Source organism: Oxyura jamaicensis, chromosome 21, assembly GCF_011077185.1.
Source record: "Oxyura jamaicensis isolate SHBP4307 breed ruddy duck chromosome 21, BPBGC_Ojam_1.0, whole genome shotgun sequence".
NCBI lineage: Eukaryota > Metazoa > Chordata > Aves > Anseriformes > Anatidae > Oxyura > Oxyura jamaicensis.
Window position 1 is genome coordinate 6,577,613 of NC_048913.1, and position 21,426 is coordinate 6,599,038.

General features: G+C 54.5%; 1 protein-coding gene across 1 annotated transcript in view; it reads left to right on the forward strand.

Annotated features, from left to right (window-relative positions):
• The first annotated feature begins 2,663 nt into the window (after positions 1–2,663).
• EPHA8 (EPH receptor A8) overlaps positions 2,664–21,426 on the forward strand; it is a 43,402-nt gene continuing 24,639 nt past the window's right edge. The window contains 2 exon segments of the mRNA XM_035344850.1: positions 2,664–3,027; positions 16,400–16,464. Coding sequence (XP_035200741.1) covers positions 2,943–3,027; positions 16,400–16,464 — 150 coding nt within the window. The 5' untranslated portion in view covers positions 2,664–2,942.

Consider the following 21,426-nt stretch of genomic DNA (forward strand, 5'->3'; position numbering starts at 1 on the left):
TGCTGCGGATGAAGTGTTGTATAAGGGTAGATAGGACAGACGGACAGACAGGCATCCTGGGGCTGTGGGGGTGAGAGCATCCTGCCCTGAGCATCCCCTCCGGTGGGGCCGGGGGCTGTCCTGGCTCTGCTGGTGGCCCGACCAGGGTGGCACGGTCCTGAAGGTGCTGTTCCCCCGATGGCTCCGCCACCGGCCCCGAGGGGGCTATCGTGGGCGAGGGCAGTGGGGACCTGGCTTCCCCCCGGCAGGGACACGGGGCTGGGACGGGCTGACATGGGGGGAAAATCTAGCAGAAATGGGCAACAGCCACCCAGGTGAGAACTGAGGGATTAACGGGGAAGTGCCCTAACCCCTAACCCTGTCCTGCTCAGAACCAGGGAGCAGTGAGCAGGAGCACGGGGGAAGGATGTAGACAGGGATCCTGGCATGATGCCTTCAGCATGCCTGGTTCCTAGGGTGTTTGGGGCTCCTGGGCTGCCTTGTGATGATGCTCGTGGCTGCACACAGAGCTCCTTTTTTGCCTTGTGTGGAAAGGATCTGCTTTTCCAGGTAGGAGCATCACGGGCTTTTTGCACACGTTTGCATCCTGCATCAGCTCATACAGTCCTGATGGTGCCCAGGCACGTGGACTAATTAGGTGCAGGTAGCACATCCTGAAGGCAAATCCAAGAGCCCAGTGAAAATGGGATGCCTGCCCCTGCCTCCACAGCCCTTCAGTCTCAGCGTGCATGCATTCCCATTCACAAAACACACACGTGCCGTGGCACTCGGGACGCACTGAGACGAGTACAGCCCTCTGCCAGGGCTCAGCACCCCGCTGCACCCAGCGCTGCACACGTGCACACCAGGATCCTGCAAAGCTCTTCACAGCAGATTGTCTGGGATCCTGGGTCACAGAAGGTGAAAAGCAACAGGCAGAGGTGGGGGGCAATGCCTCGTAGCCCTGAGCACCCCCACAAGACCCGGATGGCCCATGTACCTGGGCTGGGATGGCACTGGGGGCTGGAGAGCCTATGCCTGGGTTATGCTGCAGGTCTGCAGGGTTTAGTCCCTGTGTTAAGACATCACGCTGGGAGTGCATAGCACACAGCTCTGCAAGGCCAAAGCTGGGTTCTGCCTCCCCAGAGGTTAATTCCAGAGGTTGGCACTGTGTGGATGGTGTGAGATGGTGTGAGATGTCACCGTCCACCTGCCACAGGGCCACTGTGTCCTCCCCACAGCCCAGCAGCAGGGCCCTGAGCCGTGCTGCGATACCGCTGATGACAGGATCTCTCCAGCGCTGTCTGCAGACCGACAGCTTCCCAGGCAGCCAGTGCAAAAAAGAAAAAAAAAAAAAGCTGGAGGGACCTCCTGCCCCAGGCCGTTCCCAGGTCCCGGTGATGAGTGCTGCAGACATACCCCTGCAGGCACGATCCTGGGGGACTGAATGGGGAATTGTTGCAACCCTGCTGTGAGCTGGGCAGGTACAGCCCGGCTGGGAGCTCCAGCACGTAGGAGGCTGCTGGCAGCCCTGAGCTCTGTCGTCATGGTGTGCCCCACCTGCATCTGCAGGGACCACGCTGGGCTCCAGGGTGGGATCAGTCTGGCCCAGGGTGAAGGAGGTGGGTAGGTGGAGGGCTTGTGGCCACACCGAGTCCTCCCCGAAGCCCTCAAGGAAGCCTGGAGACACAGGGGGGAGATTTTGTTCAAGAGATGGGTCAGACCTGGGCTGACACTTGAGAGAGAGGGATGTCCATCCTCCCTCACGTGCCTTTTCCTTAGCTCCTTTGGGCAGGGGATAGCTGCCATCACACATCAATCTACCCGGCCACGAGCACGCCGAAGAGTGAATAAACACCTCAGGTGGCATAGGTGGGGGTCAGCACCCGTGGTGCAGGTGTTGGCCATCACTCAGCACTCGGGTGGGGAAGCAGTCACGGCAGCTGTAGGGGATCTGCCGACAGATGCTGAGTGTTAAATGCTGGGCAGGGTACTCACCTATCTTGGCAGCTCCAAAGGGGAAGGAGGCAGGGGCTTCTTCTGCAGGGTAGCAGGGAGGATGCTCAGTGCTTGAGGTGGCCCAGACCCCCGTGCAGGGCCCCCTTACCCACAGCCTGGGCTGGCTCACCTTGGTGTGAGAGTTGTGGGGGTCTGCGTCCTCCCATGATCTGCTTTTGGAGAGGATGACCCTGTCTCATGTGGCTAATGGGCTATAATCTGGCTGGGCGCTGTCAGCCCTGGCTGTGCTGTCCCCTGCTCCCACTGCCCCAGATCAGGCACGAGCAGGGGTCCCTGGCCCAGGACAATGTGGCCTGAAAGGCACCAAGGCAGGCATTCTGCCAGTCTCCCTGGCCCAAAAATGTGAGAGGAACACTTGCCAGGGGGTTCCATCCTCCAGGTGCACCAGGACTGAAGGGGCAACCCCATCTCCCTCCGTGTCTGAGTATAACCGAGCACGTGAACCCCATTTTGCCAGCCAGGGGGGAGAAACCCCCGAGCTTCTCCTCTCTGTCCCCACAGCCTGCGAGAGGAGGCTGGAGCCATCATCCTCCAGGCTGGGCCATGGCGCAGGCTGGTAGCTCGGACAGGAGCAGCAAAGGGGGACAGGGAGCAGGAGCAGCGCGGGGGCCGCTCAGCAGCAGCACAGCATCACGAGGGAGGGAGGAAAGGAGGATGGCCGGCAGCAGGAGCCCTGCAGTCGGGATGCTCCGGCTGGGTACAGCGTGTGCGTGTGGAGCAGGAAGGGGGGCTCGCTGCAGAGCCCACCCACCCCATTGGCTTGCGAGCAGTGACAGGCAGGCTGCGCCCTCCCCGCCGAGCCGCTCGCCTGTGTGGATGCGAGCAATGTGCGCAAAGTGCCTTTGCATGAGCCGGCGTGTGCTGTAGCTCCGGGCGCTCGCTCGCAGAAGGTGTCAGGACAGCCCCAGCAGCCCCCATCCCGCACCCGGTGGCCCCGCCAGACCATGGCATGGGCACAGGGGGATCTGACGTCCTCGCTCTCCATCGTCGTCGCCTTGGCTGCCTGCCTGTCTGCCACCACCAGCGAAGGTAGGGAGCGGGGTGGCCTTGGCGTGACGGGGTGGCGCTGGGAGGGACACCGAGGATCGATAGGGCTGGGGTGTTCGGATGTGTCACCATGAGCTTGCTGGCAAGGAGAAGCTCACTTTGCTGGGCTTAGTTCTCCCTGCTCTCAGGGGAGCAGAGCTCCGGGCTCCTGCCTGCCTGAGTTTGCTAATCCCAGAGCTTCTGCACAGAGGCTAAACTTCGAAGCCTGGGCGAGAGGACTTGATCTCTGCAGCAGCACCTGCCTGTCCTCCCCTGGAAGGGCTCTGCTGCAATGCGTGGGGGCGGCTGTGGAGGGGACCAGGCCACAGGAACCAGCTCAGCCATGGTCACCTCCACAGAGGCGGCTTGGGCGTGCGTGCTGGCGGGGCAGCTGCGGCACCGTGAGCGGGTGGGCAAGGCAGGGCCGTACGGAGGGTGCGGGAGCTGGGAGGGCGCTCGGGTGGGGAACTGTCCTGAGGGCTGTAAACTTCTGAAGTGGGAAGCAGGGAGGCAAGGATCCTTTCCCAGTATCTGTATCAGCACTGACAGGCCTGCACCCAGCTCCTGGCCGTGCTCGGGGCCAGCCCGTGCTGGTTGTTCAGCCCTGCTCCTGCGGCTCGGGCCCCCTCAGCTTTGGCAGCGCCGCTCCCTTGGCCTGTCATCCCTTCGCTTGTCTCCTTCCGTGCTGGCAGCGGCGTGACTGCTTCCCGGGGCTGCTGATCTTCATCACCCGGAGATCTGCTGTTCCCACTCCCGAGCGTGTCCTTGGCACCGGCAGCAGCCTCCTTCCTCCCTTCTGCTACGCCTGAGAGCCACGGCCAGCGTGGCGCAGCCCTCCGCAGCGAGCCCCTACCCGCGAGGGTGGCGGCATCCCTCCCTCCTGCTCCCTGCGGCCCTGCCGTCCTCCCGGCACGCCGAGGCCCACGGGCTGCCTCGTGCCCTCTGTGGCACCCGGCAGGGCTGTGCTCCTGCTCCTGCTGCCATCTCCCCACGCACATTCCTACCTCCCCTCCCACCCGTCTTGCCTTCCTTACCTGTACTGCTCGTTTCTAGCTACCTGCTGGTCCCAACCCCGTTTTCTGCCAGCTGCCCGCATCCTGGCACTCCTGCTCCTTTCCTGCCCTTGTACCATCTGTGTCTGGCTCTCGCTGCTGGGGATAGCTTTGTGGGGTTAGGAGGGGATTCTGCCACCCCCTGAGCCCCTACTCCACACCACGGCAGCTGCCCCGTGCCCCTGGCCCAGGGCTGATGGAGGTGCAGGATGCTCCTGCCGGGCTGGATCCTGTGCTCCCTCAGCCTCCTGGCACTGGCACAGGGAGCTGCGATGCTCCAAGGCGAGCAGCAGCCAGCCTGAGCTCACCCAGCCCCGGGCATGGGCAGAATACAAGAGGTCAATGGCTTCTTGCTTTCCTCCATTCCTTGGGTGGTGAAGGGAGCAGAGAGGGGAGCTGGAAATTTGGCTCTCTGTAGGATGCAGTAGCCAGGAGGCAGGTATGCAGAGGAGAAGAACAAGTTGCCAGCATCCTTCTAGTGTCCAGGTACAACCTCCTGGGCTGTTCTGGCTGGCCCTGCTCTTGCTCCTGCCCGTGTGCCTGCCCCAAAACAGAATAGCAGAACAGCAGAGCGCAGGCCTGCACTGGGGCTGCGTGGCTCAGCTCGGCCCGCGGCTGTGCTCTGAGAGGGGACGGTGCCTCCTGTAACACCAGAAGATGCAGCACGATGGCTGCGGGCTGTGATGGTGTCAGGACGAGGTGTGGGGCCTGGCAGGAAGCCAGTGGCGCTCCCTCCACTGCCCCAAAGATGCTCGAGCCTCTGCAGCCCCGTGGCAGTGTGCTGCAGTTTGGCATCCGCTGGGCTCAGCCACACGGGCAGAGAAGATCTGGGGACGTGGCTTTGGGATCCCCAGCACCCTGCGGACAGGTGGACAAAGGCACCAGCACCAGGGCAACTGCAGGGCTGGCACTGGGGACATGGGGAGGTCAGAGCACGGCCCCGAGGCTGCCCACATTTGTTTTTTGCTGGGCTTTGCTGCCCAGCTCCGCAGCACGCCGTGCTGCCCTGGGCACAGATGCGCTGGCTGCAATGCCTGCCACAGCCACATCCACAGCGGGCAGGGGCTGCTTCCTCCTGCGCACCCCCGGCCGTGCCACCCCAGCACACCCCGTGCTCGTGTATGAGCTTCAGGGTGCAAAATTTTACAGCTGCAAAGCAAACGAAGGGCTGGCATGTGCTGCGCTCTGCACGCGCGTGTTGGGAGGCAATTGGTACGTCAAGATGTGCGCTAACTTGAAGAAACTGCTCTGATTTTCTTTCCCTTCCAAGAGTTCCCAATGCCCTTCTCTTTCCTGAAAGATTTTTATTTTTCCCAAAAAGTTTTGAGCTTATATTTGTCCTTTATTTTTATTTTTATTTTCAGTGGGTGCCCTGGAAATGGAGGCTGGCAGTAAAAGGGGATCGCCATTCTGTGGGAAATCCCCGCGTTTTGGTGCGGCAGCCATTGCAAAATACATTGAAAGCCAAAACTCAGATATTTCCTAGAGAGGGGAAAATCTGCAGGATGTGGAATATTTTCATTGGGAGCATTGGGAAAAGAAAAAAAAAAAAGTGTTTAAAATTGTTAAATTGCATCGGAGCAGAGAGATAAAAAACTTCTTTTCAATATTATGGAAATAGAGTGGTAGGCTAAAATATTGGCAGTATATGCATTGAGTTGCATAGACACAAATATTTACATGGGTATTTTATATGACATCCTGAACTGAAGTTAAATAATAAAATATGAAATATCTTTGCAGTATGGAAACAAAATCAGATTAGCAGAATTTACCGCGCTTTGGGCTCGGCACGCATGTGACAAGAGGGTATTTTCTGCTGGAAAATAGGGTATTTTCTGCTGGAAAATGGCACTTCGCGTCCTGCTGCTGGGCTGGGGTCTGCTCCAAGCCGCTGTGCCTGGCTCGGCCTGGCTCGGCTCGGCTCAGCTCGGCTCTCCTTCCCCTCTCAGCTGGTGCAGGCACTGCAGTGGAGATGCTGCAGCACCCGGAGGGGGGACCTGCAGGCATCACTCCTGGGTTTTTGGGGCACGCAGGAAGGGCTGGGGCAGATGAGAAGCGAGGGGAAAGGGCTAGGTGGGGAGGAAAGGGAGGGAATGGTGTCACCTCTGAAATGGCTGAGGTACCCGAAAGGTGGCCTTTGGGCAGGGCAAGAAAAAAAGGGGGATAATTAGGAAAAAAAATAAAATAAAAAGGTAGGATTTGGGATTTGTGAAAATAGCCAAAGAGGCCGTGCTTAACTGAGAGCCTTACCGGCGGTGGTGGAGCAGGTGAGAGGGGACACCTCGCTGCTGCCCAGTCCGGGGCAGCGGTGGGAGATGCGCAGGGGAAGGCGCCGAGGCACCGACACGGGGATGTCCGTCTTGTCACCAGGCCACGGGGCTGGGGCTGGAGTGTTTTTGTTCCTCCCCACAGCAGGGATGGGATGCGCGAGAGCATCGGGGTCCTCGGGAAAACCCAGCGCCTTCCCTCGCTGCCGGCGCAGGGGCTGGCGCGCAGCACGGAGCGGGGCTGGTGCCAATCTCCCCCGCTAATCTCTCGATTGTAATCTCATTAATTGCCCCTCTGCTCAAACAGAAAAAGAGGTAAAACTCATCTGCGCCTTTATTCAGTGCTACTTTGCTAGCCCGGCAGTAGCAATGCCGGAGTTGGGGCTGTGGGCTCAGCACCGCTCTGAAAGGCAGAGGAAATGGCTTTTTTTCAGTGGTGGAAAGACTTCCTCCGTAGTGAGAGCAAACAAAAGGGTTTTGGTACAGGAACTTTCGGTGGTGGAGGCTATGGAGAAACCCTGGCTTGAACTGGGGAGCTGATTTCAGTTATGTTTAGAAATAATAAGATTTTGGGGCGTGTGGTTTGTTGTTTGCTCACAAAACACTGGCGTGAAGCAAATACGTGCATGTCTGTAGGAGGGTTCGTGGGGAATATGTTTCTGGTCTCACCTTCATTCATGTTCCTCTCATAATAATCGCTTATCGAACTTCTGGAAACCAAATCCCTAAATTTTCAGGAAAATAATGCAATGCACACAGAACGCGCCTACTTTGTGAGCTTTTTTTTCTTTTTTTATTATTATTATTTCCCATCCTTGAGTTCTTGTTTCCTGAATTTCTGAGGGGTTTATTTACAGTGAAAAATAAATGGGGAGCCCATTTTGGCGAAGGCGGAAATAGATCTGATGAATCCAAATGTAAGTACAACAGAAAAGCTGATTGACTAGTTGGAGGGACAAAGGAACTTTCTATTTTGTTTTATTTTTGTTTTATTTCAGTTGTACTTTATTTTTTAAATTTATTTTATTATTTTATTTATTTTATTATTTTATTTATTTTATTATTTTATTATTTTTTTTTTTGATTACTGAAAAATTATTAGAAAACGATATTTTACCTAAAAGGAGAAAAAAAAAAAAACAACAACACACAAACGAATGCCCACAGCCCCTCAGTCGGGGAAGAGGGAGACCTGCTGGGACTGGTGTGTGCTGGGCACACAGGGCTCCTGGTTTTACCCCGACATCCCGACACCTCTGCTCTTTGTTTGGTCGGGTTCTGTGTTTCACTTGTCCCCACTCGCCTCCGCGCTCGCCTCGCTGGCAGCTTTCAGCACTCCCTTTATCTCCAGAGCAAATCCATTCATATGATAACTCTATTCATACCCTGACAGTTTTTGATAGTTGGTGCTCCTAACCCGGGCTGTTAGCATGACCAGCGCTCAAAACTGCTCTTCTGGCCCCGAGAAAAAATTAACCCCTTCAGCCCAGGTCGCTCAGAAGTGGGACCACGCAGGTGTGTTTCCTTCAAAGCACAAACACACAAAAATCCCACGTACTGCTAACGTTGATGTGCGGTTCTTGAGGTCATAAATAACCGCCTAAAGGACATGATCCTTTATGGACCAGGTCCAGTCACACCAGTGAAGCCTAATGAATTGGGTTTGGCCCAGGAAGGCATCTGACATTTATCTAAAGGCAACAGCGAAGGCAGGACCATCGCTTCCCTTAATAATTTGTTCCAATGGCTAATCAGCCTCCGTGTTAAAAAATTGCCCCCCTTTTTTTCCCTAATACAAATTTGTCTGGCTTCACCTTCTAGCCATTTATTCTTGTTAGGATTTTCCTGTGAGATTAAAAAGCCCGTTGCAGCCCGTGCTTTCTCCTTGGAAGCACACGGTGTAACCAGGGTGCCTCGCACCGCTCGTTGCAACAAGCCAAGGAGATGAGGCTCTGCAAGTTCGTCTCTCGGAGGTTTTTCCTCCAGTATTAGGGTTTTGCCTGTATTCTCTGCTGCAAGTCTAGGTTCTCACATTTAAAACACTGGGAGTCTTAGCAGCGTCCACCTTGTGCTGCGCAGGCAGCGATTGCTGGACATAGGCAACCACAAATTTCGAGTCCGGTGATTAATTCACCTCTATAACGAAGCCTGATACCGATATCTTTCCTCAGATGCGGGATCTGTTGCGTTAGGAAATTTTCCTCTACAATTTTTAGACTCTCACAATATTTCATGGCGGGCGGCATGAGGTGCACAGACATTTTTAGATGCCCAAACGTTTTTAGTATTCATATTTTTGTCCTTGAAAATGGTTAAATTTAGAAAGGTATTTTTAAAAGAACAAAGTAATTGCCATTAAAGAAGTTAACTTGCTTAAATAAACTCATCAGTTTACAAAGAGCTAAGCGTGGTTTAGGGCAGCCAAGGAGTGTGAAAGTAAATTTCCTCAGAGAAATCAGAGAAAAGCATCTGACAGCCTGAAATGCCGCCATCTGAAAACTGCTCAAATAATTCAGGTAAGTGAGCACGTTTGCAAAAATTCACATTTTCTTCGTGAATCCTCCGGGGAAGATAAACCGCAAGTCTTTGTCAGGACTGCTGGGATGAAGGAGTCAGCGGGACGAGCAGGGTGTCTGCTCCAGGATGCTGCAGGATTTGTTCTGCTGGTGGACTCGGGCTGAGTGTGCAGGGCCAAGTCCACACCTGACAGAGGGCATTCCCTTTTAATTCTTATTTTCCCTTTATTTATTTATTTGTTATTTATTTATATATTTTTCAAAGTGCTGGAGCAAGGTTCTGGAGAGGCTGTGGCCAAAAAAAAAAAAGCTCCATCCGGGAGACTTTGAATGCTTGAGTGGACAAGACCCCGAGAAACCTGATCTGACTTTCAATGTGGCTCTGTCTGCCAGAGGGGGTGTAACACAGACCCCCACAGGGCTGAAAATCAAAACCCACAGCCCTTCCGCTATTCCGTGACTTCCAGTTCGAAATTGCCCCGTTTCAAAAGCCCGGCCTTCCTGCCGAAAGGGGAGAGCAGGCTGTGTGTAAGGTCGGTCACCGGGCAAGCGGCTGCGTGGCACTGCGGGAGTCCCCCTTTGGGGTAAGAAACGGGGACGGTGCAAAATCCCAAACAGGCAGGAGATGGCTTGTGGTGTACAGAGAGCTGAGCTGCTCTGGGACAAGGAGCGGTTTTGTCCTACCCACCACAGGTGACAGAAGAGAAGGGCCAGTCAGGACTGATGTGGGGACCTCAAAGCATCCAGTGGCACAAACCCCTCGCTCCTGTTTCCGTGAGCACCACCCAGGTTTTGATTGCAGCAGGCTGAGGAGGTGTATAATTTTTGTACAATTTTTAAAGGCACTCACGATACTTTCTTACTGGTGGTTTGAGGAGTGCAGCCTGTCCATGAGCTGCTATCTCAGACTGCAGCCCGGTGAAAAGCCAGTGCAGATCTGTCACCCGTTCTTCTAGCTCCTGGGTTTGGGAACGCCGGTCAGGCTGGGATGCACGATGCTGTCTTTGGAGGCCATTGAGGGTTTTTTTTGGAGGGGGATTGCTCTGTGGGTGTGACTACAGGGCAAGGTCTTTTGCTTTACCGGGCGGTGGGCGGCCCGGTGGGGCTGGACGGATTGATTTTGCAGGGTGTGGGCTTCCTTCTGCCGGCCGAGGGCTGCGCTCTCTGCCGCGCACTGCGGTGGAGGTGGCTCGCAGGAATCCCCCATGGCCAAGTCCAGATCTGGGGACATGGGGAGATGTCCCCAGACAGACGTTCCCTAGGCAGAGCCGTCCCCGGGCTGTCTGCAGAGGATGCTGCGGGGACCCTCGAGCCGCAGCCGCTCTCCCGGCACCTGCCCTCTCCCAGCCTTGCCACGGTCCCGCTCCTTCCCCAGTAACGTTGGGTGTTTCCATGGAGTCCTTTGCCTCCCTGACCTTTCTCACCCCCATCCCCAGAGCCTTCCCACCTCCTCCTCAGTCTTCTGCCCTGAATTACAACAAGCCCAGCCACCCCTCAGGCCTGCGGCAGCTCCTTCCCTACCGGCACAGCTCCTGGGAGCAGGGAGGCACAAGCAGACGTGTGCCCCTCGCCTTGCGCTGAGCCTCGGTGCTGGATCTGCCCCCCCTACAGCCCATCCTCGGCCCCACACCAGCCTGCATTTTCGAACATTTTCTAACATTTCTGGGTTATTTCTGCCCGGCTCTGGCTGTATGCTGCTGCTGCATGGTGTGTGCCGTGAGGCTGGGACGCACGCTGCTGCCGGAGTGCCGGCGGTGCTTTAATTTGGGTTGCCTAAGCCAGCGTGCCCAATTAGCCCTGGTGTCCCACTGCACACGAGCATCAGGAGTCTCAAACCGAGTAAGAAACGCGATCATTGTATGTCTATATTTTCTCACCTGTATTTTTGAGAGAGAACGTTTTTTTGTTGTTGTTTTTTTGGCGTTTGATGTTTCTTTTTTTTTTTTTTTTTCTGGGAAAAAAAGCTGCCCTTGAATTTCAAGATTTTTAGCCTTGGAAATACTTTATTTTTAGTGTTTTATTTCAATTCTTTTTTTTTTATTTTATTTTTTATTTTATTTCACGACATCTCAGTCCTGCCACAGGTTATGCTCCTGCACTGTACATTATCTTACGTGATATCACGCAGGGTCTGGAAGGATCTGGTTGATCATTTTATTTTTAAAACCTGAACTGTGGCTTTTTGTTAGCACTGATTGAACAAACAAGCTTTCTTCCTACATCAAAGTATTTCCTGCTCCTGGTATATTGAAAAAGGGTGACCCTCTGGGCTAGTCCTTACGGGCATTACTGCTCCTGATGCAGTAAAAATATATATATATATAAAATTAAATACAGGAAATTCACAGCGATAATCCATAGGTCTGACAAGAAATCCTGAGATGGGAACTAGGGCACATCCAAACCCAGCACTGCTTTTTCATAACAATAGTTTGAACATTTTCCTTTTTTAATATATATTTATATATTTCAGTCTGGTGCTGGCATTTCCAGAAATGTGGAAATCCCGTGTTCTTGATGGATTTGGTGACATCTTTTACATTTACCTGCAACGCTTTCCTAAATTTCCTCTCTGGGCAGCGGAGCCAGCGGGTTCCTGGTGTGAGCACCCTCGCTGCTGTGCCCTCCCTGCATGCAGCCTCGTGGACAAGCGGCTGCTTCACAAAACCCACCCGGGGCCGGGACAAAGCGCTGCCCTGCTGCTACCTCCCGTGCCGGCCGGTGGCTGCTGTGCTGGGAAGGGGGAGCCTGAAAGCGAAGCATCCCGTCCTGTCTTCCCCCCAATGCACTGAGGAAGTAAGGCACGGTTTTGTCGTGCAGTTTCACCCCCCCCCCCCATAATTTTGGAAAGGTCACAGCTGGCTATTCAGCAGGCTGGTGGATTAATTGGTGGGATACAAATAGCTGACCCGTCCTGGCCCCACCTGCCCCTTCAAAGTCCTGCGCGAGATTATGGGAAATGAATGCCGCTGGCTCTTGTTCCCCTCCTGCCAGGGAGCCTCTCCCTGCCCCTTTCCCATAGCCCCACGGCTCTCCCCACTGAGGTTACGCTCCCTGCTGGGGTTATCTCTTCCTGCCTTGTGCCCCCCCCTGAGCAGGCTGTGGCCGTGGGGTGGCGTGGGGCAGGCGGACCCAAGGGGGGCTGCGCAGGCTGAGCCCACCGGTCGTCAGGTGGCGGAGAGCAGGAATAACTCACCGTGCTGCTAAGAGTTTAATTATCGATGCAAAAGGCGTTGTTGCGGGTTGGGGGGGGGGGGAAGAGCCTTGCTGTGAATCTTGGGAGGCCTTTGAAGTTGTGATGGAGAGGAACTGAAGCCCAAGGGAACAGGGCTGCTCCCACTGACCCTTCCTCCCCACGCCTGCGCTACAAAGCCTGCCGCCTGGGAGGGAAATGGTGGAGTAATTAGAGTGAGGACGGGAGCGGGTTAACTATTAGCGAGGGAGCTCAGAGCCCTCTTTGGTCCCCCACTGATCTGTGGAGGCTGAGCCCCCAGCGTGCCACCCCCGCCTCGTGTCCCCATCCCTCTGCGCATCCCCAGGCAGGCTGTGGGTCGCAGCCTCTGCACATCAGCAGCTCCCCCAGCGCAGCTCTTGCACTGGGACTGCTGGGTGTACTGGGACATAACACGTCCCAGGAACTGCGGTCACCAGCCCAAACGTCGAGAAGGATTTCCGCGTGCTCCCTCTTTAAGCAGCGCAAGAGATGCAAAACGACCGAGGCAAAACGCACTGGGTGCTGGTCCCTGCCTCGGCTTCCTCGCTCATCTCAAGGGGTGGTTAGAATTTGGGAGATATGAATCTGGATACAAATATGGATGCAGATATATATGTAAATGAAGATGGTGTAAATAAGTATATATACGCATACACATACACGTATCAACTCTTTGACTCCTGCATAATTTGCATGTGTGGGGTTGTAACGTGCACTAATCACCCAACATTACGCGGCACAACTTTTCAAAGGAGCAAGTAGGTCTCCCCGGCATGAGACTCCAGCTCTGGAGTCCAGTTTGCACTGGGGAAGCAACCTGCTTGCTCCTTAGGTGCTTCCATTTGAACGGGCAATCAGGCTTGACAGCTATTCCATCAAGTGCAAGAATTCCTCCTGACACCTCCTGGTGTTTTGGCTCAATACGGCGACTCAAAGCCAAGGCACAGAATAGTGAAAATCAAAATGGTGCTCAGGAAAAAAAAAAAGGAGCTTGCAGTTTGAGACTGATACGTGCAGACAGTCCATAACATCAAACAGAATTACCCAGCTGTTGGATAGAGGTCTCCCAAACCAGCACATTTTCTGAGAAATATTCAGTCTGAAAGGAGTTCTTTGTGGCGATCTTGCTTGTGCTCCTGCGCCAAGGGTGAGCTGCTTCTGCACGCAGGGAAGTGACACAAGCCGGGACGTCACCTGCTGGGTGCTGGCTGGGGGCTCTTGTTGCTTGCAGGGCAGCGGGTTCCCTTTAGCGGGTCAGCCCCCCGGGGCAGCCCGGAGTGTGTGCCATCCGGGCTCCTACGGGAAGGCAAAAGCACCACATTTATTTGAGTCGGGACCTTTCCCTGAATGGCCGGTTGGGATTTGGGAAGGAGCCCGGCTGGGGAGCTGCTAAGGGCTTTGCTTCTCTGCCAAGAACGCCTCTGCCAACTGAGCGAGCCATTCCCCTGGCACAAGCTCTGTCGTTAGGGCTGGAGCTTGGCGCCAGGAGGACCATGGCACAGCTCCTTGTGGTGCTCTGGGCAGGGACCACGCTTCTAGTGTGGCAAGCAGTGTGTGGCATTCCTGCTGTCATTATGTGTGAGCTGTGGCATGTGGCAGCGACATGCTTGTCTAAGAGTTCACTTGCTCTTGTAGCAGTGGAGTATTGACTTCCCCGTATCTGAGCACGGCGTGCGACAGTGATGCTAGGTGGTGCGCAGATACATTTTGCTTTACAGTAACTTAATGCAAGAGCTGCAGGACAGGGAATGCCTTTATATTTGTGCACTGCCCACTGCAGTGGGCTTAATGTGCACTTGGCTGAATCACTTACTAAGGAATAAAAGCAGTACTTTATCCCTCTTCCTGCAAAGAGGCACGAGTAATCCACTCCACAGGAGCATGGCAGGGATTGCATGTCTGTGGAGCTGTTTTTGCATCGAAGCACCTGAAAGGGGGCAGCTCCTTCCTGTGTGTGAGGCTGGGGGGACAGCCAAACGACCCACGCTATGGGACGGGGTGCTGCTAACCAGCTCCAGAACCGGCAGCAGGAGATTCGGCTCTGTGTGGCTCTATCCCAGAGCCCCAGGGCTCGCTAGCACCCATGCAGCGCCGCGCCAAGGAGACTGGCGACCATCCCTCCACGGCAGTGTGCTCTCCAGCCTGTGCAGGCTCCTGGCACTGCCTGGAGATGCCGTTCTGCAGCGAGGCTCAGCCGTGCCCACCTCCGCGTGTCCCGGCGTGGGAAAGGGGGTGCGGAGACCCCGGCGGGGAGCGGGGCTGCAAACGCGGCCAGCCTGCTGAGGGTCGCCGGCACCGTGCTCCGGCGCTGCGAGCGGGGAAACTCCGCAGCCCAGGCTCCCGCTGGGCGAATTACCCAGGGAAAATAGGCAGAAAATCTTCAGATTAACAATAACAAATAAAAATGGATTTGAGATCTCCGAGGTAATTACGCCGTGCTGAGGGCAAGGGGCCTCTCTAGCAGTTGGAGCAGCGCCTTGCAGCGAGTGGAGGGGCTCGGCCTGCTGTTGGGCCAATGAAGTCACACAAGAATCCCTGGAAATTCTTTCAAATTGTTCTGCTAACATTAATAAATGCCTCAAAAGCTCCTAATCTGCTCTGTCAGGAGCATGACGTCCGGGTGTTTCGCAGCCAGCTCACGTCCCTGCTTCTTTCTCCCCCCTTTCCTTCCCTGCCTGGTAATAGTAAATGAAAGTGGCACCCGTTCCTCCAGCTGCTGGGGCCCGCTTCACACGGAGCTGGGGCTGAAGCTGCTGCCCCAACGTGCCCTGTCCCCCTATGCCAGGCTGCCGAGACCGCATTCCTTCCAGAGACTGGGGTGCAGCTGGGCCCCTGCCTGCCAGCCCCCCCCGAATGCCCACAGGAGTGCTGGAGGGACAGCCAGGAGGGACATGGCAGCCAGGATGGGCCTGGCCTTGCTCTGGGAAAGCTGGAGGCACTGGTGGAGGTGGTGAAGCTGGGCAAGGGGTGGCAAGGCACGGGCTCGGCTGTGGTCTGCACCCGTTGCATTCACTTTCAGGGGCTGGGGCACCTCGCTGGCACCCGCCCCTGAGCTCTGTCCCCTCCAGGTCTGCAGCCCTGAACTGGGGCTTGGTCTCCTTCACCAAGAGCTAAGCAAGGTCGTGGGTCTTGGAAGCACCCTGCATAGAACCATTGAATGGTTTGGGTTGGAAGGGATCTTGAAGAACATCTTGTTTCAAGAGAGATCTCCAGATCTCTCTGGGGACCACCAGAGTCCCTCTCCAGGGACTGTAAGCCCCCTTTATAAGGCCACTATAAGGTTTCTCCAGAGCCTTCTCTTCTCCAGGCTGAACATCGCCAGCTCTCTCAGCCTCTCTTCATAGGAGAGGTGCTCCAGCTCTCTGGTCATCCTTGTGGCTCTCCTCTGGACCGGGTCTGACCAGGTATATGAAGGGGCTGGAGCAGGCTCAGGGTGTTACAAGGCAGTGATGAAGTTTTCCTTTGCCTGGTACTGGAGAACCTGGGTGTGGGGCTCACGGGTGGCAGACCGAGCAGATGGCATTCAGGGGCAGCACACCCCACGCATGCAGCCGAGCCACGGTGCCCCACTGTCCTCCCCCTGCCGACACCACATGGGTCTCAGTGGGAAGCTCCTGAACATGCTCAAAGTCATCCCCGAGTGTTCCCCTGCTGAAACCATTTCCCTCGCCCCATGTCTCCTCGTTACGCTGGGCTCCTGGTGGCAGCAGGGCTTTTGATGGGCCTCCTCACGCAGTCCTTCCCCCGTGGTCCCCAGCGCAGTGTCAGCCAGGATTGCGGGGGGGTCCCTTTGTGCCAGAGGCAGGCACTGCGGCGTGCAATTACAGCGGCTGCTGGAGCACAAACTTCAAACCAGTTCTGCCAGGAGGGAAATGAGCCGAAAGGGCTCGGCAGAGCCACCAGTGGAGCAGTGTCCCAGCGAGAAACGATAGCCCAGTTGTGTGGGCACTGGCCGAGGGTGGACCTGGTGGACAACCCGATTCTTGTCTTTCGTTTCCCCAGCTCCCCTCTGCTCTACAACCCCTTCAGCCTGTTGTTTGCAGCCCCCTCTTCTCCAAAAGGGCACGCCGCTTTGTCGTACTGCTGGCATAGATACAGCCCCAGCCCAGCTCTACCCCATCCCAGCAGCTCTGGGGATCAGCATTTGTTGATGAGCTGCAGCCAAGCAGGTCTCTGCCGGTAACGAGAAGGTGTCTCAGCCTCACAGTGTGTGCAAGGGACAATCGGGGTGCAAGGACTGGCATCTTGTGGTGGTTTGGTCCCTTGCTTTCGGGGACGGAGTGCAAGCTTTCTAACGCGGTGTTTTGTTCCTGTGTTTTCCAGTGAACTTGCTAGACACGTCAACGATCCCAGGGGACTGGGGCTGGCTGACTTATCCCTCACATGGGGTAAGTATGACGTGGCTGTTGGCATGTGGGGGACAATAGGAGGATGGGTGACTGCTGGCAGGGTGGATGGAGCAGGATGCCACCTGACCCCGAGCTCTAAGGTATTTGCTGCCCCCAGGGAACTCCAGAGTTGGGTTGCCCAGTGAGCACTCGCACTGAGAGGCCTCCTGTTCCTTGCTGTACTGGGGAAGCACCGGGAGGAACAGCCCAAAATGACTGGGAAGCTCTGAACTGCCTGTAATTGGAAGAGTTCGCGGTGGGAACTGGGCCAACAGGGCAGGAGAGCATCCATTTTCTAGAGCAGCTTTCTTCAAATTGTAAATGCGAGTTGCAGATGGAAGTGACCTGGCTGTAAGGATTTTTTATTTTTATTTTTTCTCATTGATTTAGTGAACAGAAGAAATTCCATAAATACACACAGGACCAACTGCAAGGCATAGCGTGGCTTACTGCATACACAAAATGTGCCAAGTCGGGGTGCCTTCCCAGCATTTACTGTTGCGCTGATTTTTCACATCCACTCTTTTTCATCCGCTCTCTGAACTAAATGGTGCTAATCTTTTCAATTCCGCCTCCTACAGAAATCTTCCCAGGCCTCTAATCATTTTCATTGATCTGTTGCTTGAGACTTTCAGTCCTTGTGCTGTCTGTTTGAGGAGGAGTGATCAGAACTGTGAGTTCATAATAATAACAATGGTGAGATTTATATCAGACATTATCATACATGTAAATATATTAAATCATTAACTCAGCTCTAATTTTAGCAGTTAGCTGTTGCAATTATGACTGTCTTGGAAATAAAATAGATTCAGAGATCTGAGGTCAGAGGGGGCCACGGAGCTAACGTGATGCAATCTCCTGCATAAATACAGGCCTTCACACGTCAGTTAGCTCACATTTGAGAAAAGCCTGCCTTTTAGAAAATTTGTCCTTGATTCCAAATTGCCAGCGGTGGTAAATCCTCCACATCCCATGGTGAGTCCTTCCAACACGTTAAAAGGTCGCTGTTAAAAAACCCACCGCTGCGTGGATTTGCTCAGCTTTGGTTTCCAGCCACCGAATCCTGCTCTGCCTTCGCTTGGGTGCTGGGGCTGTTGTCCTCCGGGCGGTCACGCACGGGCTGGCATTGGCCAGGAATCTGCCTGAGCTGCCTGGCCGAGGCCCCCCGGGGACATGTGGGCACGTGGGAGCGCAGGACCTTGCACTCCTGGAGCAGACATCTCCCTGGGGGACTCAGCCTGCACGTGCCTCTTTGCCAGCACGTCAGGGACTGCCGTGACGGGTTTCACATGCCGCAGTCTGTACTGTGGATCTGCGAAGCCAGGGGATGCCAAAATAATAATATTTTTTTTTAAAAAATGTCTTGTATAGTGCCTAAGCTTTTGTCTCCCATGGAACCTTGCATTAAAAACCACCAGTCTTAAACCATCTCTCAGACATCTTGTGGTTTTGTGTCCTCCTACAAGTCCTAGGTAAGCCATGGGGTAACTCCATTCTTCACTTACCCTGTGCTTTTGCCCAATCCATGACCTTTTTGTGAAGAAGATGAGCACACAGCTATGTGAAAACTAAACCTGAACACCTTCTAGGAGTGTGCCTGGGTTTTGATACTTGCATAAACAACTTTGCATATATTTTTCCAACTGGATGTTTTAATGGCTTCTCTGAACATTTGTCTGGCTTGGTTCTTTCTCCGTGGGCCATTGCACTGCATCACCTTGAAAGAGCATCTCATTCTTTTGCCCTCCTGCTGGTCCTTCAGCTCCAGATGCTTTTTGGGCAGTAAATTTGCACTTAGAACCAGCTGCCATCACCACAAAAGGAGGCAGGATGCTGTGGGGTACCCGCTACCAGTGCCAATGATTTGTCTGCATCCAGAGGTGCCCTTGCAGCAGGGTTTGGATTCAGGGGAGAGAGGCTGGGGGATTCAGGCTTGGTGGCGTGGTACCACCTGGGTCCAAGCCTGGCCTGATCTCTGCTCTGGGAAAGGGCCTGAGTTTGCTTGTCAGCACCTCAGGAGCAGTCCAGACTCACCTCTGGTGTCCCTGGGACTGCCCACTGTGGTGTGCAACTCTGGCAGCCCTGGGCTGTGACAGCTGGGCTGAGCCCAGTTGCTGGTCTGGTATGGAGATGGTGAACTGTGAAGCCACGTTTTACCTGGGGTCCCTTCTTCTTGCTGTCATGTCCTTCATTCAGTTACTCCTGCTGGAAAAGAGCTGTCAGAGCTCCCCCAGTGCTACCCTTCCTCACTGGGTTTTGGGATTCCCCTGCAGTGTCTCTGCTCTGTCCAGGGTCAGAGAAACACCCGTCCAACCAAAGCGTGGCGTTGCTGGCTCTGGCTCCCTGGCTGAAGGCAAACGTGTGTTTGCTTTACCCACTTCTCCTTTCCGCAGCTCTGTGAGAGCCGTCACCACAGGGGTGGCAGTGGGGACGTGGGTAACTCTCCCTGAGGGTTTGCTTGGCACTGAACAGCACAGATCCCCCATTCCACCCCTCAGGGGCTTAAGAAGGGCTCCTGTGACAGCTAGCTCTATCCTTAACATTTTACAGCTTGCTTTCCTGGCACCTGTAGGTCCTGTCATGGGGTTCCTGGACATGTCAGGAGAGGTTTCCTCTTCTGGACACGGAGATCCTGGTGCACAGGGCATGATCCAAAGCATCTGAAGTGCATAACTGGAAGCGTGCTGCAGTTAAAGTTTAAAATGACAGCTTGTGAAGTCCTGATGTTTTCATCACACGTGTGGGCAAGGTGCACCTGCCTTACAGGAAGGATTTTCCTCTCTGGGTTGGCTGCGGCCAGCAGGGGCAGAGGAGCAGGGGGCTGGTAGCGCTGGGCACAGCTGAGGGTCAGCGGTGCTGCTGGCCCTGGGGAGTGTCAAGCCATCAGGGAGGCATGCACGGCCTGTTTTGACATTTCCTCTTGCCAGTTAATTGACTGAGGGGTAATTGGCTGTAATAGCTGCTCAGAGGTTTAATTGTGTCCCCCCTCACCTCTACGCCAAGACACGTGCAGTGAGCGGAAGGGTCACGGGGAGCATCCCCATCCTGCAGGCTGCGGCTCCTCTCAGTTATGACTTCAAAGGGCTCCCAGGAGCTTTGCAGCCCACTCCGTCCCCAGAACAATTCCCTTTGCATTGAAAATCAGACTCTTATCACTGCTGTCAAAGAGGCTGCCTCTGCCCCTTCTGTGCCTCCGCTTTGCCAGCTCTCTCCAGCAAAATGCCCCAGTGCCCCAGTGCCCTTCTTTCCCCTCTCCTTGCTTGGCACGTGACCCGCTGGATCAGAGGGAGCCTGATCGGCCCCTTTGCAAATTGCTTTTCTACTGACTAATTAAAATGCTGACGAGTTAAGTCAACATATTATTAATAATTATTGTATCGTCTACTTTGATTTACAAAGTCAAACAGGAAATGATTTTGCTCAGACACAGGATATCTAAGGAGCCTGAATGATGCCTTGCAAAAGCTAATTATAGTGGAAGCACCTTGAGTGCCGGAGAAAGTCCCCCCATACACCCCTGACTTCCTTGCCGCCCCTTCCAGCACCCCCACAGCCTTTGCTTAAATAACCAGCTGAGAGCACAGACTGCACATTTCTGCCTGCAGGATGGTCTCTCAGCAGTGTTGGCACATCATGCATGGGGATTTCATGCTGATGTAAGGCACTGCTCCGAACTCCCCAGGACTGAACTGTTTGCAGAGCTAACTGTATGCAGGAGGAGATGTTTCTGAAGGCGAGGCCTTGGTCTCTCTGATAAAATGTCCAGGAAGAGAGCCTGACTCTGGTCCTGCAGCCAACAGATAGTGCGTGGCTTGGACAGACAAGGTCTGACTGCCAGCTCTGTCACAGTGCTTGGAGCAGGGCGTCCCTTTGCTCTGAGCTCACCTTGCTCCCCAGGGCTCCAGTCCGAGCTGTGTACATGTCATTTAGATCCCCAGCCAGTGTCCTGGCTGCCTCCTTGGAGCACCAAAAGGTATCAGGGCTCTCCCATTGGCCTGGGACTAAGTCTTCTGTCCTCTGTCCCTTTGGTGTCCTTGTACCATTTCCATGGGTTTCTTTTCTGATTCAGAGCCTCTCTGCCTGGTGGAATACCATCGCACTACAGCTGCAGCCAACCACGTTTTCTTTAAAAAATAAATGGATAAGAATGGAACATTGGAAAATAAAGATTTAAACAAGTAATTGAGATAAAAGCTCATCTCTTGATGCTTGTTCAGTAAATGCTGTGTTATTGTTAATTCCCCAGACGTTGGTCACTACCAGGAGTTAATCACCTGCAGTGAAGCTCAGGGTAGTTAGCTGCCAAACAAATCCCTCCTTAGCCATAGCAGTGAGTGATTTCATGGGATTATCTCCATTAACACCCCCCATCTAATGATTTATAGCTGCAATAATGTCCTTCTCTTTTTTCTCTCCCCGTGACAGTAGTGCAAGGGACTCAGCAGCTCCCGGGGAGCGCTGCAGTTCAGTGCTTGCTCTTGGGACACAGGGAAGGGCTGGATATCCTGGTGGCAGCTTTGCAATGTCGGGAAGACTCTGTGTCCCTCCCGAAAGCTGTCCCCGGGCTCTGGAGGCTTTGACCCTTGGCTCTTTCTGGCCGGGGAATGGGCAGAGCAGGGGTGGCAAGAGGCCGAGCTCCTTCTCCCAGGAGATGCAGCCCCTCCTTGCATGCTTGTACCCCTCTGCTTCTCCTCCTCCTCCCCACTCCGCTGCACCATACAGGCCCTGGGAGACTTCTAAGACCTTGCTCAGCCACCCAGATATCTGGTGTTTGCATCTTTTGCCTTTCATAATTTTTTTTTTTTTTTTTTTTTTAAGAACATGAGTTGACTTTAATTTAAAATATTAGGCAGGCCCCTGAATACAGATGTTGTCGTGCCCCCCCCTCCCCCCCCCCCCCCCCCAGCACATACGTGTGCTCACCACGTTAATTATGATGTCCTCATTTCCGTCTCGCTAGGG